Genomic DNA, 19,656 nt, shown 5'->3' on the forward strand with positions numbered 1-19,656 from the left:
ATATTTGTGAATTTGTGAATTTTTTAATTGCGGGAAGGGCGGATTGTACAGTTGGAAGTCCTTATGACGTGGCAGGAAGGTGAGAAGTCCTTATGACATGGCAGGAGGTGTGTTTGGGAAGGGCGTGGGGGAAGTCCGCCCATTGGAGATGCTCTATGCTTTAATATTGCAAATTAGCAATTGAATTGTGGAGTAATTCAAATACAATATTACATTTATTGTTTGGAACGAAACCCAATTAATTGACACAAAGTTTATTCTTTAAATCAACTATAAAACGATTAAAATTGTTGACTGAAGATCCATCTGCCTGTTGGGACTACTGCTGGGGTTTGGAGCCCCTTGCACAGCGGAAGGCATGTACAAAAAAAATAAATCAGATATGGATCTATTTGACCGATTATGCGATTAATCAATTCACATGTTAAACAGATAATTGCATGCTAGAACGCAAATTCATGCTTAGAAAATATAAATCCTAAACATGATTTCTACGGTTTAGAGTTACCGATTTGATTCTCCAAAGAATCGACGATTGCTTGCGTCTTCTCCACGATGATGATCTTGAGTACTAGACCACGGATCTTCTCTCTGGTTCCCGAACTGTATCTCGATATCAGGGTGGGCTGATCTTATCAAAATACTAGGACTCGAATAAAAAGAAGAGAGAAAAATCTCACGGAGGAGAGCTGAGAGAATTTTCGAGCTCCTCTAAAATTAGAGAGGGGGACGAAATTTCATCTAATAATAATAATGATTTAGTCTCTCCTTTATTCTCCTATTTATATTAAGTTCATATTGGGCCCAGTCAGGGATCTATGGAAGGTTTTGGATATGAGCTCCCCCAATTAGCTTTTTACTAATTAAATTGAACCCACAATTTAATACAAGCTTATATTGGAATATTACGAGCAGCCACTACAGAAGTAATATTGAACTCTCCCCATCCAAATCCGAAATTACAAGTAATCCGGGTTTCCATTATTTATTTCCCGCGCTTAAGATATAAATGTCCATTAATTAATTAATGTCTGCTATGGACTTAATTAATTAACATCTTATTAATTCCAAGAGTGGACTTAGCAAGAAACACTTATTTATTATTCATAGAGCGATAAAACTCCAACTGGCCAGTTTTCTGAATAATAAAACCTTGTTCGAGCTCCTCTTGAGGACATTATCAAACGAGACTCACCTCGCGCACGTTTCAACATAATAGCAATCCTAGCACCGCTAGATATTAATCACCACTACCCAATATATAAGGATTATTGGGTTGCGAAAAACCCGCACCATTTGATAAGTCAAAGTAGTGCATAATCAGTACCGTATGCTCAATGCTAACGTATGTAGATTAAGAAATAGTATTTTATCAAGACCTAGTCTTTCAGTAGATAGCATAAAGACACGTCTTGCTGTTAGATCCGTTCAGTGCTATACCACACCAATGTCATCTTATTTCAGTAAGGCTTAGAAATATGTGGACTGACATTGCAACCTTTCACGATAGGTAGCCAAAGCCTATCTAGGTTGTGAAATTCTTATTTTTCTTTTGCAAAGCATTGCATATATCTGACCGTGTTACCTTAAAGTGGACGACGCCCACAACCGTTCTACTAAGCAAAAGACTTAGACTTTGTTTACTTCTTATGCATTTAAATGTTTGTAAAACATCTTATAAATGCACAAGCGAACACAATGTAATAATAATAGTGATTCTATTCGTGCGAGACTGCTCGAATAATACTGAATCGGGTTAAAAGTGGATTGTAGAGTTTTACGTATACAAGCAAGATTCTATTCGAGCGAAATGTGCTCGAAACATGCTTTTCAGTATACCAAAACTAACAACTACCACAGCGGAAGACACGGGAAAACAAACAGGTCCTTGATTCAATTTTAATCATCTTGATTCATCGCGGTCGCTTCGCTTGACCGCGATCTTAAATCTTATTAAATCGTTTCTCACTTTGTAACAATCCTTTATGTTCACACAAATATGCACATTTAAACATCTAACTTTTAGCAATTTAAATTGTTCTAGCATATTAAGAACATAAAACCATAGATCTATGAATACTTGTTTAGATCTAGAATATTCTTGTGAAATTCTCGAATAAAAATTCAAGATTCATAATATCCTTTCATCGATCCAAGTATTCAATCATGGACCACTTTATTTCTTGATTCAAAAACATATATTCACTTAAACACATACATATATGCAATCAACAAACATATAATCTATATAATATAGTATAAATTACTTAGAATATATAGATCTAATGTTGTTCATCATAGATCTAGAATATTTTGTAGATCTTAGGATTTAAATCCAATAATCTCAATATTCAATCATCGATCTAGAACATCATATCATAGATCCGAAAATAAAATCAAGAAAAACATAGATCCAAACCATATTGCATTATTTTCGAAAAAAACAAGTTTTTACACTACAATTTTCGAAAAATTCAATTAATCAAATACATAATCAGAGCCTAAAAATTGGCTCTGATACCAATTGTTGGGACTACCGCAGCGGAAGACACGAAAAACAAACAGGTCCTTAACGGATCTATTTAGGTGATTATGCATTCGACTCCAATTTCATGCAATAAGCATAGATCTATAGATATAACATCAAATAAACACATAATCATGCATATTCGATGTAGATTCGATTATTACCTCTTGATCCATCATTGGATTGACGTTGCTAGCTGCACCACCCGGAGATCCTTGGTTTATCAACCACGAATCTTCCTTACTATTCCCTTGTCCTTGATCATCCATCCGTGTGGGCGGATCTTAGATAATCAATAAATAACTTTTGAATAGATCTAGGAAAACCCAATACAAACACGAAATTGTCTAGATCTAATCCTATGAATTAGGATAGATCAAGAACAATAATCTAAACCCTAATTCTCCACGTGCTAGGCACGAAATTCGAGACCAAGAGGGAGAGAGAGAGGCACCGATTTTGGCGGCTAGGGTTAGGGTTTAGTGTTGTCTTGAATTGTGTGCTAGGGTTTCCACATCTCTTCAATATTTATAGTGGACTTAATGGGCTAGTAAGGGGATCCATGGAATGACTTAAGTGTTGGGCTCACCCATTAGATAATTAACTAATTAAATCAAATGACCCATGATTTAATATATTATCAATGGAATATTATTTTGTTCCACTAAAGAATAATATTGCACTCCCACTTAAATCACCAAATTACAAATAACTTGGGTCCATTTTATTTTATAATATTTCCCGCATTTAAGATTATCTTGATCCGTCAATTTAATTCTTTTGTCTGCTATGTGACTAGAATTAAATTAACTCTCCAAAGAGTTTTTCTAGTTTGAAACTTTATTTATTATTCGTGGAATAAATTCCAACTGCGCAGTTTTCTGAATAATAAATTCCTTTTTCAAACACCTCTTGGGGATCACCCCTTAGGGATTTAATCATACTACACTGGGCACGCGAATTCTATGAAATAATATTCCAATACCTTCATGTTATTCAAGTACTACCACCCAAGATATCATGAACTTGAGTTATGTACAAACTCTCACATTGATAAGTCAAAGTGGCGTTTGGTTGAATAAACAATATTGATATTAATATCATAGACTAGAAAATACTAAACTTTCTTAAATATATGCTTTCAGTAGATAGCAATAAAGAATACATTTCGGATTAGATCCTTTCAGTGCTTTACCACACCGGTGTTACTAATCTCTTCTTAGGTAAGAGAGAATTATCACAAATACCGCAACCGTACCAATAGGTAGCCAAAGTCTATCTAGGTTGTGAATACGTTTTTCTTCTTACTAGATCTGGCCTTTTTAGTAAAAAGCCTTAGACTTGTTTATCATATTTCAGTAATAAACCATTATATTATATTATTTATTCTCATAATTAGGTAAATAAGTGGACGTGGCGTTTCTCGTATACATGCACAAGCTGACTGTACAAAGGCATGTACGCTCGAAGCATCTTTTAGTATACAAACCCCAACACAGCCTCCACTGCACCACGCGAATCTGTTTAACCTTTGCGACCTCACTGGGGATCTTCTCCGAAGCACCACCGCTCATCAAAACCCTAACCTTCTCCGCAACTCCTTCCCTATCAACCGTTGCCGCATCGCCGAGATCTATTCCAATCTCCCAATCACCGACCACCAACTTCCTAACTATTGGCTGATCGAAATCCACCGGGAAACAGATCATCGGGATGCCGCACCGCATGCTCTCCACCATCGAGTTCCACCCACAATGCGTAAAAAAACCCCCAACCACCGGATCTGAAAGAACACTAATCTGATCGCACCACGGAACTATCGATCCTCGATCTCCGACCTCCTCCATGAATCCATCCGGTATAACATTCGCAATCACCGGAAGCAGTGAGATGCGCTCGAGCAACCCAGACAAAGTTGAACTCACTGAGACGAAGACCGTGAGCTATCCCTTGGATCACTTCCTTGCTAGTCCGAACCACGCTCCCGAACGACACGTATAAAACCGAACCAGCCGGCTTGGAAACGAGCCACTTGGTTATGTCTACCTCGGCGTGAAGGCTTCTGCCGACGGCGACGCTACTGGCCTCGGATAAACTGACAGAGCCGATGGCGTAATTAGGCTGGTATCTGTTGAGAGCTGAAAGTGTTTCAGATTCTAGCTCTTCAACTGTGTTGTTGTGAAGTATGAAATCTGCCTTCTTCACTTCCTCAAACGCTTTGAACATATACTTTGCACTGATGTTGCTGCTTTTCGATAGAGATGTCATCAAATCCCTGGTTCTTAACGATCATACTCCAGGAATGTAGTCTATTTCAGCCGCATCATCTGATCAATTCATATACCGTTAGCTTAATTACAAATTCCAATTGAAAATTTTAGTTATTGATATGTGTACCTTTTAGTAGAAAATGACCTCTTTCTTTGATAAGATCCAAATGGTATAGCAGAGAAAAGACGAGAGCTGGAGAAGTATAAAAGGAGACATTGATGAGATTGTACTTACGAGCGATGGCGGTAGGCCAGATGTAAACGGCCTCAACAACTAAGAAATGGAGGGAGTGTGGATCTGAGCGGATCAATTTTCTGATGAATTTGTCGACATAAGGGGGAAATATCTGGAGGAGAGTGGCCCAATATTGTTCAAGGTGGAGATCTCGGTCGTAGTCGAGAGGGAAACCGTCAGAGATGGTGGCGTAGTGTATGTCATGGCCGGATTCCCTAGCATCGGAGAAGGGATCGGCTTTGTGGTTGGCTTTGGATAGTTTGTGGTGGACGTGTTCGAGGTGAACGAAGGTGATCGTCTTGCCTTTGGGGGCGAGCTTGAGAGCAAGGCTCACAAAAGGGGTGATGTGCCCTTGGTATGGCATTGGGATCATGATAGCATGCGCCTTCTTCTCAACATTTTCCACCATTTTTTTGTGTTTTGATCTTCAGATTGTTGTTTCAGCTCAATCCTCTACTTGCATTCTATACATTCCTTCATTTTGAATCTATATGGAGTATGGAATATGGAGTGTGGAGTATGGAGTATGGAGTATGAATTATTGAAGTCTATTTGTCTATTTCTGGCAGCAGCTAAAGGTGCTCCATAACGAAGACTGCAACTCCAGTCAAAACTCACCGACAACAAAATTTCATTTTTGGCCTTAAAGCATCCACAATGGCAAAGAGCACATGGTTTGGAAGCTTAAGAAGGCCATTTATGGCCTCAAGCAAGCATCTAGATCATGGAATCAGTGCTTCGATCAAACCGTTCACAAGTTTGGATTCGAAAAATGCCCTAACGAGAGCTGCGTGTACAAGAAGGTTGAGAAGGGGAATGTGGTGTTCTTAGTTTTATATGTAGATGATATTCTTCTGATTGGAAACAATAAAAAGATGTTGTCATCAGTACGAACGTGGTTGTCAAACCAGTTCGAGATGAAGGATATGGAAGACGCGGGACACATTCTAGGTATCAAGGTCCTACAGGACCGTGAGAAAAGGATGTTGTACTTATCTCAAGAACCTTACATCGACACTGTACTTAGTCGCTTTAGCATGCAAGATACCAAGAAAGGTTTCTTACCTTTTAGACATGGCATCCATTTATCTCAAGAGATGTGTCCTAAGACTACATCTGAGATAGCAAAGATGAGAAGGATACCATACGCTTCGGCAGTTGTTAGTCTCATGTATGCTATGCTCTGTACAAGGCCTGATATTTGTTTTGCTGTTGGCATGGTAGCAAGATATCAGTCAAATCTGGGCCAAGGACATTGGAATGCAGTAAAGAACATACTCAAGTACCTTAAACGGACTAAGGACTATGTTCTAGTTTACATAGCAGGCGAGCTCTGTCATTTGGGATATACGGATTCAGACTTTCAAGCTGATCAAGACTCGAGGAAATCTACTTCTGGTTATGTGTTTACCTTAGGAGGTGGAGCCGTAATTTGGAAGAGTGTAAAGCAAAAATGCATTGCAGACTCTACCATGGAAGCCGAATATGTGGCCGCTTCGGAGGCCGCAAAGTAGGCTGTATGGCTCAAGAACTTTCTTTTGGACTTAGGTGTGGTTACGAACCTGCCCAAGAGCATCACCATTTATTGTGACAATTCTGTTGCTGTGGCAAATTCGAAGGAACCAAGAGCTCACAAAGCGAGCATACACATAGAGAGGAAGTATCATATCATTAGAGTTATAGTGCAGAGAGGAGACATACAAGTGATCAAGATTGTGTCAGAGAACAACCTGGCAGATCCCTTTACAAAGGCATTGGCGGTGAACTCATGTTGAAGGAATGAGAGGAGACATACACATGTTGAAGGAATGGGAGTTCGACTTGCTCGAGAACTCAACTCGCTTTCAGTATAAGTGGAAGAATTAGACGTAGTGCACATTTTTTTGTATACTCGAAAGCTGTTTTGAGTATAAGTGGGAGATTGTTAGAGTTTGTATACTAGAAATCACCTTTCGAGTGATTGAATACTGTTAAAACTCTTATTATATTTTCCAAAGGAATAAACAGATTATTTTTGTCATAATGTTGTTATGTTTTATATTTAATGGATGTTTATTACATGTTTAAATGTATAAGTAACTTGACAAAGTCTAAGTCTTTGTTTTAGTAGACCGGTTGTGGGCGTCGTTCACTTTAAGGTAACACGGTCAGTTCTGAACAAAGAAAAAGAAGAATTTCACAACCTAGATAGGCTTAGACTACCTATCGTGAAAGGTTGCAATGTCAATCTGATTATTTCTAAGCCTTACTGAAATAAGATGACATTGGTGTGGTATAGCACTGAATTGGATCTAACAGCGAGACAGTCTTTATGCAATCTACTGAAAGACGAGGTCTTGTAAATTATTGTTTCTTAAACAATGTACGTTAGCATGGAGCATACGGTATTGATTATGCACTACTTTGACTTACCAAATGGTGCGGGCTTTTCGCAACTCAATAAGCCTGGTATATTGGGTAGTGATGATTAATATCCAGCGGTGCTAAGATTGCTATTATCTTGAATCGTGCGCGAGGTGAGTCTCGTTTGATAAAATCCTCAAGAGGAGCTTGAAATAAGGTTTTATTATTCAGAACCTAGCTAGTTGGAGTTTGACTACTCTAAGAATAATAAATAAGAATTTTTTGCTGAGTCCACTCTTGAAATAAATAAGATATTAATTAATTAAGTCCATAGCAGACAATAATTAATTAATGGATGTTTCTATCTTAAGCGCGGGAAATAAATATCAAGCAATGGAAACCCGAAGTACTTATAATTTCGGATTTGGATGGGGAGTGCGATATTACTTCTGTAGTGGCTGCTCGTAATATTCCAATTAAAAGCTTATATTAAATTGGGTTTAATTTAATTAGTAAAAATCTAATTGAAGGAGCCCATATCCAAAATCTTCCACAGATCCATATCTGGGCCCAATATGTGACTTATTATAAATAGGAGAATAAAGGAGACAGAAAATACACATTATTTTCTTCCAAAATTTCGACCCCCTCTCTACTTAGATAAGGGACGATTTTTCTCTCCTTCGAGGGATAGGTTTTCCGTCTTCTTTATTTAAGTCCTAGTATTCTGGTGAGATCAGCCCACCCTGATATCAGTTTACAGTCCGAGAACCAGACAGAAGATCTGTGGTTTTGTACTAAAGATCTTCACGTGGAGAAGACGCTAGCTATCTTCGATTCTTTGGAGAATCAACAAGGTATAATAGCTAAACCGTAGAAAAGCATGTTTTAGGTTTTAGTTAATTTAAAGCATAATTTATTTGAGTAATGAGCATGATACACGTGATAATTACGCGAATAGAATTTGTCTAAATAATCTGCTAAATAGATCAGGATTATTATGTAATCGATTTATGTACGCTTCCGCTGCCAACCCCTTCACCTCCTTCCCGTCTCCTCCATATATAGAGTTTTATTTTTAAAAAAAATTAAAATTTAAAAAGGTCGGATGTCCGTGGTGGACGTCCGCTTGTCGCCACAATGGCGGACTTCCGCCCGCTCTTCCCGCGACGGCCGCAGTGTTCTGGTGTCATCACCGGACGTCCGCGTCCTCCCCTCCTTGATGTAATGGCACCCTTCCCGTGCAGACTTCTTGGAAGCCTCCCCGAAGGGCTACGGTAATCAAGGTCACATATGTACATTGACATAGAGCATCTCCAATGGGCGGACTTCCCCGACGCCCTTCCCGTTGCCCTTCCCAAAAACACCTCCTGTCATGCACGTCATAAGGACTTCCCATTGCACAATCCGCCCTTTCCATCGCCCTTCCCGCGCGGACATCACGCAATAAAAAAAAAATTCAAAAATTTAAAAATATTCAATTTACGCTACGGAATTTAAATTAAAGTTCAACGAGCCGTATATATAGAGTTTTTTTTAAAAATTAAAATGGCGGACGTCCGCCCGCCCTTCCCGCGACGGCTGCGGCCTTCCCGTGTCCTCACGGGACGTCCGCGTCCTCCTCTCCGTGCCTCAATGGCGCCCTTCCCCGACGGACTTCCCAGAAGCCTCTTCGAAGGGCGACGGAAAGTCCGCCATTGGAGATGCTCTTATCGACTCAAAATCAATCCAAAATGTATATTGACTTTTGGAATATTTATTCACTCCAATCTAGAAATATAGTCTCACTCTTTTACTCCCTCCCTCCCGTGAACCATTTTCCTTTTTAGGATGTTCCACTCTAAATGACACATTTCTAAAAATAAAAACATCACTTTCTCAAATTTTTCACTTTTTCTTACTACTTTATTCTCTCCACTTAACTCACAAAACAACTCTACATAAAATCTCGCTCCGGAATAGAAATGCCCACTTAGGATATGACGGAAGGAGTATTTCGGGATGTCCAAAAAAAATACTCCCTAAGTCCGCTATTAAATGTCCCATATTTGACCGGCTTGAGTTTTAAGAAATGTTTGATTTTATGAAATAAAGTGAGTAGAAAAGTTGGTGGAATGTGGGATCTACTTTTATATATTGGTTTTGTAATAAAATGTGAGTGGATTGTAAGGTCCACTTACCAAATATGATAAAAGTGAAATGAGAGATTTATTGGCAGACGGACAAAAAAAAAGAGACAAATGAGACATTTAATGGTGGACGGAGGGAGTAGTTATACCTAAAACTAGTTATCCATATTTTCTATTTATTCACAGTTAAGATGGGGATTAAGAGCTCCAATACTGCATTATCCATCTTTTCTTCTTTAGTCAGGTCCACTTCTCTATCCATCTTAATTTTTCCTCTTTTTCTCGCACTATGTTATGTCTTGCACGCTTTAATAACGATAGGGCAAATTGTGACATCTTATTTCTTGCACCACTTGTGGCTTGTGCTTTAACTTTATGAATTGAAACACTATCATGTCTCCTTGAGGTCTCCGTAGACTGTTGAGTTATATTCGTATTTAGCATAATCCTTCCGCGACTCTATCCAGTTTAGAGTAATTCATTTTTTTTTTATAATCACATTTATAATTGTCTCGTTTCATTTTAAATCAATGTAAAAATAAAACCAAATCATCCAAGACAAGATACAATTTTCAGTATGTAGGAGTATTAAATAGACATATATATGACCCTCAATTTTCCTGTAACAGAAATAGTTCTAATATCATTGACTTTAACGGACTGATAGGTATAGATATATCTTATATTGTCAAACTCAAATTTGCTTCCACTATGTACAATTGCCTGCATAGTTTGACTCTTTCTTCATATTGAATTCGATTGAATAACCAAACAAATATCAGTATTAAACAAAGCTGGTAGAGTATGTATTAATTTTAAAAGAAATAGGTAATAGAGATGGGAGAGAGGCAGAGAAAGCTTCATGGTATCATGATATGCGTTCCCTACCAAGGACATCTCAACCCTTTCGTGGATCTAGCTCTCAAGCTTGCTTCCAATGGAATCGTCATCACCTTCGTTCATCTTGAATTCCTTCACCGCAAGCTATGCCAAACTCACCACGCCAACAAAACAGATGTCGATTTGTTTAGTGAAGCTCGAGAGCTTGGGCTCGACATACGCTTCACCACCATGACCGATCCTTTTCCTCTAGAATTCGACAGGGATGCCAACTTCAACGAGTATTGGGAGACCATGGTCCGCGATTTCCCACCTCTTGTCAATGAATTTGTGGGAAAAATACTCGCTTCTGATCGGGACAATATGCTCCATTTCTTGGTGGCCGACACCGTCTACACCTGGCCGGCCGCCGTCGCCCGCAAATACAACCTCGTCAACGTTTCTCTGTGGACGCAATCGGCCTTGGTGTATTGCTTGGGATATCACTGGGACCTTCTCCAACAAAATGGCCATTTTCCTTGCAACGGTATATATCTTCCCTGTATATTACTCCTATTTATTGTAAAAACACCCAAAAACAGGTTGTACTCCGATACTACTCCGTATATTAGTATTCATTGTTGTGCTGAAAGTGTTTATGTGTGAGCTCGATCAAGACCTTTGTATTTTATTTTTTGGAGCAACAGATGAGGTGGATGAGGAAATAAAGTACATTCCAGGAATTGAGTCAATAAATACCAAGGATCTAATTGCCTATCTCAGACAATCGCAATGTGAAAGCGTAATTAGCAGAGCGTCACGGTTGCAGTTTGAGCAGGGCAAGATGGCTGATTTTGTACTGCAAAACACGGTAGAAGAGCTTGAACCTCGAGCCCTCTCAGCTCTCAACAATTACCTACCAAACTACGCCATCGGCCCTCTCAACTTCTCTCAAGATCTACCAACTAACACAGTCACTACCAGTCTCTGGTCCAAATCAGACTGCACCAATTGGCTCGGATCGAAACCTCCTGGTTCGGTGCTATACGTCTCATTTGGCAGCTTCGTGCACACCAATATGCAGGTTCTCGAGGAATTGGCCTACGGACTCCTCCTCAGCCAAGTGAATTTTGTGTGGGTGATTCGACAAGGTATTCTCGGCGATGGGGCTACTAGTGTGTTGTCGGCTGAGTTCCAAGATGCGGTTAAAGAGAGAGGGCTTATCATCGGATGGTGCGATCAGGTTGAGACTCTCTCGAATCCGGCCGTTGGGGGCTTCTTGACGCATAGCGGATGGAATTCCACTTTGGAGAGCATGTGGTGTGGCGTTCCAATGATTTGTTATCCTATTGGATTTGATCAGCCTTGTAGTAGCAAACTGGTGGTTTCTGATTGGAAGATTGGGGTTCATCTGTGTGAAGGTGGAACTCTGCATAGGGAAAATGTGGCCCACAAGATTCAGAGCTTTATGAACGGAGGTGATTTGGAGAGATTGAAGCAGAATGCAGAAAGAGTAAGGAAGATTATGAAGAATGCAGTGGAAACTGATGGATCTTCCAAAACAAACTTCGACCGCTTTCTAAAAGATTTGGAGGCAAAGATTCGTGCCCAAAACTGACAACCAAACTAGATTTCTCTCTTGGTTCCGATGTTTCCTACTAATATCGCACTACTATTTACAAATTTGTAGTAATACTTCAATAAAAGAAATTTAAATATTTTTCTTTTTAAGCTTTTCAGCTCCAAAGTTAAAATTCTGCCGACCCAGTAGTGCAACTTGAGAAAAGTGACATTCATGTATTCCAATAATTAGAGGTTAAGATTGGGAGATTATATCCACCATTTTTGCATTGCGTTATTGGATGCATCGTCATGCTCAAAGCGTCTCTACTGAAAACCAGCAATGTCACTGGAAACTTTATGTTCAAAGCGTTTGAGGAAGTGAAGAAGGCAGACTTGATACTACTTCACAACACATTTGAAGAGCTAGAATCCGACACGCCGTCGGCCTCATCAATTTATCCGGGTTGCTTGAGCGCATCTCACTGCTTCCGGTGATTCCAATGTATTACTGGCTGGATTCGTGGAAGAGGTCGGAGATCGGGGATTGACGGTAGTTCCGTGGTGCGATCAGATTAGCGGTTGGGTGGAATTGGTGGAGAGCGTGTGGTGCGGCGTTCCGATGATCTGTTTCCTGGTGAGTTACGATCAGCCGACGGTTCGGAAGCTGGTGGTTGGTGATTGGGAGATTGGAATTGTTGGGAGGTGGTGCATCCGAGAGGATGCGGAGAGGCCGCAAAGGTTAAACAGATGGTGCGTGGTGATTGTTGAAGTGGTAGCCCATGGATCTTCTTCGGTCAACAATTATAATCGTTTTCTAGTTGATTTACAGAAAAAAGTCATAAACCTTGCATCAATTAACTGGGTCGTTCATTCCAACATTTAATCAACGGATTGGCTTTTAGTAGGATTTATAAATTATGTGGATTGGACCGTTATTGAGTCTATCCAATATCGGCCTAATCCTATAAGAAATCATAAGCCAACCCAAAATAGTCGGATTCTTATCGAGACTTTGTCATTAACTTCATGTGTGTGAGTTATTATGTCATGTCAAAAATTGTCATTCTCCCGTTAATATTAGTAAGTTAACGACGATATTACACAATTAAAACTTGATAGTATTACGCTATAAAATATGATACTATACCGCTAAAACTAGTCATAACATGATTAAAACTTTATCACGATTTAAATCTAGATAATAAAATTAAATTATAATATTTTTAATTGATAATATAATTAAAATAATAATTTTATTTTTTATCCAACCATCCAAATCCAATCTGAAAATTATCAGATTCTTATTGGATCAATTTAAAAAGGACCCAAACCCAATAAAGTTTAATTAAAATGATCTTGATAACACAAATTTTAATGCAAAATTTGTAAATTAAGAAAGACAGAGAAACAAATGATTGAAGTATTATTCGTGAAAAATAAGATTCATCTCATTATATAGAGAAACTTTCAATAAATATATAGAGACTAATCGACAAACAAAAATGGAACTACATTAGTATTTTTTTTTTTGGACGGATGTATTATATTTTTTTGGTAATTTTATATCAATAAATAAATACATATATAATGCATGTATTTCAACTAGAAACTAATACTCCATTCGTCTTTAAAAAATAGACTAGTTTTATCATTTTGGACCGTCCCCTAAAATTTGACAAAGTCTAAATATGGAAAGTTTTTAACCAATTGCACATCACTAATAATGTGGACTACACAATCAACTAACACTATTTCCACTATTTTTTCCCCCTCTCCTTTTTAATTTTTTCATCTCTCTCTTACTTTACTAATTACATACTCTCTTCGTCCCATAATAGATGGCACACTTGAGGATTGACACGAGATTTTATGTGATGTTGTTTTGTGTGTTAGGTGGAGAGAGAAAATAATATATTTATATTAATATGAGAGGAAGATTTTTCTAAAAAATGAAATGTGACATCTTTTGTGGAACAAACTAAAAATGAAAGTGTGACATGTATTATGGGACGGAGGGAGTATTATATTTGTGTCAAATACAACTTTATTTATTTTTGGGACGAAGGGAGTATGTGTATAGAAACAAGAATACATTTTTTAAAATTAATTACTACTCCATCTGTCCTTGAAAAGTATAAACTATTTCCTTTATAGTCCATTCCTGAAAAGTGTGAACTTTCTAATTTTGACAATTTCTTTCTTTCTAATAAAGTGAGATTCATTCTCCACTAACAATACTTTAGAAAGTTTTTCTTTTTATCTCTCTCTTACTTTTCCAATTATACATTAATATACATGCTGAACTAAATGTTTATATTCTTTGGGGACGAAGATAGTATATTTTTTAATATTTACATTTTACTATGATATACGTAAGACTAATATAAAAATAATAAAATGATTATAACATTCAAATAATAAATTAATATTTTACGAATATTTGAAAAAATTATACTCCCTCCGTTTCTTCATAGTTGTGGCGGAACTTTTCGACACGGAGTTTTAGAAATAACCATTGGGCGTGTTAAATAAATAGATAAAAAAGTAAGAGAGATGAAAAGGTAGAGAGAATAAAGTATAAAGTGAATAAAGTAGAGAGAATAAAGTAAGAGATAGTAAAGTAAGAAAGAAGAAAAAGTTATCATATAAGGAATCGACTCAACTATGAAGAAACTTTTCGAAATGGTAAAATGACTCAACTATGAAGAAACCGATGGAGTAATACTAAGTTTAAAAATTTGAATAAATTAATGAAAGTTGAAAATTAAATTATGAATATAAATTCATTTCAGGCCAATTCTATGGGACTCGGGCTTATAGGTAGGTATTCAGGGCAGGGTCATTGGATTTATGCAACTTTTTTCAGATTATATATTTTCAATCACAATTCTATCATATCGTGGTTTTCAGTTAACTAGTTAGCAAAATACTATCATTAGGTTTTCCTATATACTCCGGTCTGTTTAGAGTAATTTATTTTTACACCATCTCATTTAAAAATGTCTCATTTCATTTAAACTCAAGTAGGTAAAAATTATACAATCTTCTAAAAAATAATAAATAAATTAAAATAACTAATCATTCAAATAGGTACACAATCATACGTAATCTTCTAAAAAATAAAAATAAAATCATCCAATATGTGAACCTCAATTTTAAGTGAAATAGTAACATCTTTGACAATAATGGCCTGATAAGTGATAAATACAATCCTTATGTTGTCAATTTCAAATTTGCTTCCGCCATGTACAATCAGTACAGGTCCACTTGCCTGCATAGTTTGGCTCTTTCTACATGTTGAACCGATGGAACTAACCACACAAATATAATCTACAAAGCTAGAGTATTCCATATATTATGCATTAGTAATTCTAAAAAGAAATTCTACTAGAAAATAGAGATGGGAGAGAGGCAGAGAAAGCTTCATGGTATCATGATATGCGTTCCTTACCAAGGACATCTCAACCCATTCGTGAATCTAGCTCTCAAGCTTGCTTCCAATGGCATCGCCATCACCTTCGTTCATCTTGAATTCCTTCACCGAAAGCTATGCCAAACTCACCACGCCAACAAAACAGATGTCGACTTGTTTAGTAAAGCTCGAGAGTCAGGGCTCGACATACGTTTCACCACCATGGCCGATCCTTTTCCTCTTGAATTCGACAGGGATGCCAACTTCCACGAGTATTGGGAGGGCATGGTCCACGATTTCCCACCTCTTGTCGATGAATTTGTGGGAAAAATACTCGCTTCTGATCGGGACAATATGCTCCATTTCTTGGTGGCCGACACCGTCTACAACTGGCCTGCCGCCGTCGCCCGCAAATACAACCTCGTCAGCGTTTCTCTGTGGACGCAATCGGCCTTGGTGTATTGCTTGGGATATCACTGGGATCTTCTCCAACAAAACGGCCATTTTCCATGCAAAGGTATATATCTTCACCGTATTTAATAAAAAAACAAATTACTACCTCCGTCCCCCAAAATTTGCTACACTTTGATCCGACACGGGTTTTAAGAAATGTAATGGAAAGTGAATTGAAAAAGTTGGTGGGATGTGGGTCCTACTTTTAAAATATTAGTTTTATAATAAAATGTGAGTAAGAATGAGTTAGTGGAATATGAGGTCTACTACCAAAAATGGTAAAAGTGAAGTGTATCAAATTTTCAGGGACGGACCGAAATGATAATATGTATCAAATTTTCAGGGACAGAGGTAGTAATTACTAAAAAGTTTTTTTATTTGGAGCAACAGATGAGGTGGAGGAGGAAATAAAGTACGTTCCAGGAGTTGAGTCGATAAACACCAAGTATATAATGCCCTATCTAAAACAATCATTGTGTGAAAGCGTAGTTAGCAGAGCGTCGCGGTTGCTGTTTGAGCAGGGCAAGATGGCTGATTTTGTCCTGCAAAACACCGTGGAAGAGCTTGAGCTTCAAACCCTCTCAGCTCTCAATCAATACCTACCAAACTACGCCGTCGGCCCTCTCAACTTCTCTCAAAATATCCCAACCAACATTGTCACCACAAGTCTCTGGTCCAAATCAGACTGCACCACTTGGCTTGAATCGAAACCTCCTGCTTCGGTGCTATACGTCTCGTTTGGCAGCTTTGTTCACACCAATATGCAGGTGCTTGAGGAATTGGCCTACGGACTCCTCCTCAGCCAAGTGAATTTTGTGTGGGTGATTCGACAAGGTATTCTAGGCGATGGGGCTACGGCCAGTGTGTTGCCGGCCGGGTTCCAAGATGCGGTTAAAGAGAGAGGGCTTATCATCGGATGGTGCGATCAGGTTGAGACTCTCTTGAATCCGGCCGTTGGAGGCTTCTTGACGCATAGCGGATGGAACTCCACTTTGGAGAGCATGTGGTGTGGAGTTCCAATGATTTGTTATCCTATTGGATTTGATCAGCCTTGTAATAGCAAACTGGTGGTTGCTGATTGGAAGATTGGGATTCATCTCTGTGAAGGTGGATCTCTTGATAGGGAAAATGTGGCCCACAAGATTCAGAGCTTTATGAACGGAGGTGATTTGGAGAGATTGAAGCAGAATGCAGAAAGAGTAAGGAGGATTATGAAGAGTGCAGTGGAAACTGATGGATCTTCCAAAACAAACTTCGACCGCTTTCTGAAGGATTTGGAGGCAAAGATTCATTTCCATAGCTGACAACCAAATATATATGATGCAGATTTCTCTTTTGGTGATGTTTCTACACAAACTGAAATTTGTTTGAATCAAAATCACACGCATTGTATGTATCGACTTGCATATGAATTATAGTATACAATATTGCATTACTATACAAAATTCTAGTAGTACTACAATAGAAGAAATTAAATTATTTTGTGTTCTTTTTCAAGCTATTCGGCTCCAAAGTTAAAACTCGGCCGACCACTGCAATATGAGAAAAGTGACGTTCATGTATTCCAATAATTAGAGGTTAAGATTGGGCGATTATATCACCATTTTTGCATTGCATTATTGGATACATCGTCATGCTCAAAGCTTCATAAATCAAATTCAATCACCCAGCTTAGGAAAAAAAACAGAGGCATTCTTGTGTTAAGAAGGAGAGGTGAAATGAAAGCGCACGCAATAATGATCGCACTGCCTTATCAGGGCCATCTGAACCCGTTTGTTGATCTCGCAACGAAGCTAGCTTCAAAGGGCATTACCGTCACTTTCGTCAACACTGAACATGCTCACCATCAGATTGCAAGCTCCCAAGAGATCCCCGATGCCGGTTTAGATATCTTTGCGGCAGCAGCTCTCGACATACGCTACGCCACCATCTCTGATGGCTTCCCCCTCGATTTCGACAGAGACCTTAACTTCATCGAGTACTGGGAGTCTTTCCTACGTGATTTTCCATCACGTGTTGCTGAATTCGTCGGCGACATAATATCGTCGTCAGATCCATCGATGCCGCCGTTTTTGGTTTCTGACACTTTCGCAGCGTGGCCGGCGATGGTCGCCCAAAAATTCGGCCTGGTCAATGTCTCGTTCTGGACTCAGCCTGCCACAGAGTTTGCTATTAATTATCACTTAGATCTGCTTAAACAGAATGGTCATTATCCCCCTACCAAAGGCACGCTTCTCTCTCCCAGATATAAAATCTTATTTTATCAAAATTCATAATTAACGCTAAAATCTCATTTAAAATGGTTGATTAGATGATGAGCAGATGATAAATTACATCCCCGGAGTAGCGCCGATCAGTACCAAAGACTTGATGTCGCATCTCCAAGAATCCGATGTGACAATAGTTCAAGAGATTGTTTTCAAATCTTTCAAAGAAGTTGTCAAGGCAGATTTCATCCTACACAACACAGTGCAAGAAGTAGAACCTCACACTCTGTCAGTCCTGAACCAGAAACAAGCAACATATGCTATAGGCCCCATCAATTTCTCCACCAAATGCAGTGTTCCAAAGAGCTTGCGTCATCAAGTAGACTGCTCCGAGTGGCTCGAGGCGAGGCCTCATGGCTCGGTCTTGTACGTCTCATTCGGAAGCATTGCACAGACTAATAGACAAGTGATACAAGAGATAGCTCACGGCCTTGTCGTTAGCGGTGTGAGTTTCATTTGGGCAATCCGGCCTCAGATTGTGATGGATGATGACGGAGATGTTTTGCCTTGTGGATTTGAAGAGAATGTTAAGGATAGGGGGCTAGTCCTACAGTGGTCCGATCAACTCTCTGTGCTTTCTAGCCCGGCTGTTGGGGGATTTTTGACGCACTGTGGGTGGAATTCGATTCTCGAGAGCGTGTGGTGCGGTGTCCCTATGATATGTTACCCGATTTTGTACGATCAGCCTACCAATCGGAAGTTGGTGGTCGATGATTGGAAGATCGGAATCAATCTTTGCGATGGGGAATCTGTAGGCAAGGAAGAAGTTGCGGAGAAGATAAACAAGGTGATGAGTGGTGAAGCATCAGACTGTATCATGAAAAATTTGAAGGAAATGAGGACCAAACTGCACGATGCATGGAAAGAGAATGGTTCGTCTCAGATAAACTTTGATAGGTTTCTTAGGGATTTGAATGATAAAATCTAGGCCAAAAATGTTCCTTTGCTTTATTTTTGTTTTTGCATTCCTTATTGTGGAATGGATGACGTGATATGGTAAAATAATTGCCATGTGGACTTTATTTCGAAATTCTCAATGTTATGTTTGGATTAATAAGTTATCTTTTAAAAATAATGAACAACTTAGAGCTAATCAATTGAGTTGAAAGGTTCATGGAAATAGGGCGACCCAAAACTTCAATCAACATATATTAAAGTTCCAAGAGATCACAACATGGTAAGTAAAATGAGTGTCCATTCCAACGATACTACTAGAATAAGGGCGGATCTACTTTGGAAGTATAAAGGGGCAATTGTCCCCCTCAATATATTTATTTATACTAATATGTTATTCAATTTTAATTTTTTTTTAATTTCATTTATAAATGTCTCATCTCCAACTTCTAAAATTTATTTATATGCTGAATTGAATTTCTGATCCGCTCCTATCTAGGAGGAGAATATTCTCGTTCTCATTGATAAATACTGCTAAGCAATGGTAAAAATATATTTCACCCAATTCATTCAAGTTTAAGTCTGCGATTTCCTTGATCAAGCAGAGAGATGATAAACCAATATACAAACATGAATGAGATTAAGTGGAAGCTTAGAAGATGCTCGAACCATGGTTTCAAGATTGCTCATCAAGTTGTAGGGATCAGATCAGTCTAGATTCACTAATTACCGAGACCTCTTTGT

General features: G+C 38.6%; 3 protein-coding genes and 1 pseudogene across 3 annotated transcripts; 3 read left to right on the forward strand and 1 right to left on the reverse strand.

The window, feature by feature from the left end:
* Positions 1-238: 238 nt before the first annotated feature.
* Positions 239-5,441, reverse strand: LOC125220998 (UDP-glycosyltransferase 86A1 pseudogene; annotated as a pseudogene).
* Positions 5,442-10,178: 4,737 nt separating this feature from the next.
* On the forward strand, positions 10,179-12,054 carry LOC125185535 (UDP-glycosyltransferase 86A1-like). Its single transcript, XM_048082084.2, has 2 exons — positions 10,179-10,870; positions 11,031-12,054. Exons 1-2 carry the CDS (start codon positions 10,342-10,344, stop codon positions 11,939-11,941), a joined length of 1,440 nt encoding a protein of 479 aa, XP_047938041.1. The 5' UTR covers positions 10,179-10,341; the 3' UTR covers positions 11,942-12,054.
* Positions 12,055-15,230: 3,176 nt separating this feature from the next.
* On the forward strand, positions 15,231-17,196 carry LOC125222851 (UDP-glycosyltransferase 86A1-like). Its single transcript, XM_048125696.2, has 2 exons — positions 15,231-15,815; positions 16,142-17,196. The coding sequence occupies exons 1-2, from the start codon at positions 15,287-15,289 to the stop codon at positions 17,053-17,055; spliced, it is 1,443 nt and encodes a 480-aa protein (XP_047981653.1). The 5' UTR covers positions 15,231-15,286; the 3' UTR covers positions 17,056-17,196.
* Positions 17,197-17,323: 127 nt separating this feature from the next.
* Positions 17,324-19,069, forward strand: LOC125222853 (UDP-glycosyltransferase 86A1-like). The gene is made up of 2 exons (XM_048125697.2): positions 17,324-17,977; positions 18,063-19,069. The coding sequence occupies exons 1-2, from the start codon at positions 17,470-17,472 to the stop codon at positions 18,944-18,946; spliced, it is 1,392 nt and encodes a 463-aa protein (XP_047981654.1). The 5' UTR covers positions 17,324-17,469; the 3' UTR covers positions 18,947-19,069.
* Positions 19,070-19,656: the final 587 nt, after the last annotated feature.

The sequence above is a fragment of the Salvia hispanica genome, chromosome 1 (genome assembly GCF_029641045.1).
Source record: "Salvia hispanica isolate PSC_SH4W2 chromosome 1, Shi_PSC_v1, whole genome shotgun sequence".
In the NCBI taxonomy this organism is placed as follows: domain Eukaryota; kingdom Viridiplantae; phylum Streptophyta; class Magnoliopsida; order Lamiales; family Lamiaceae; genus Salvia; species Salvia hispanica.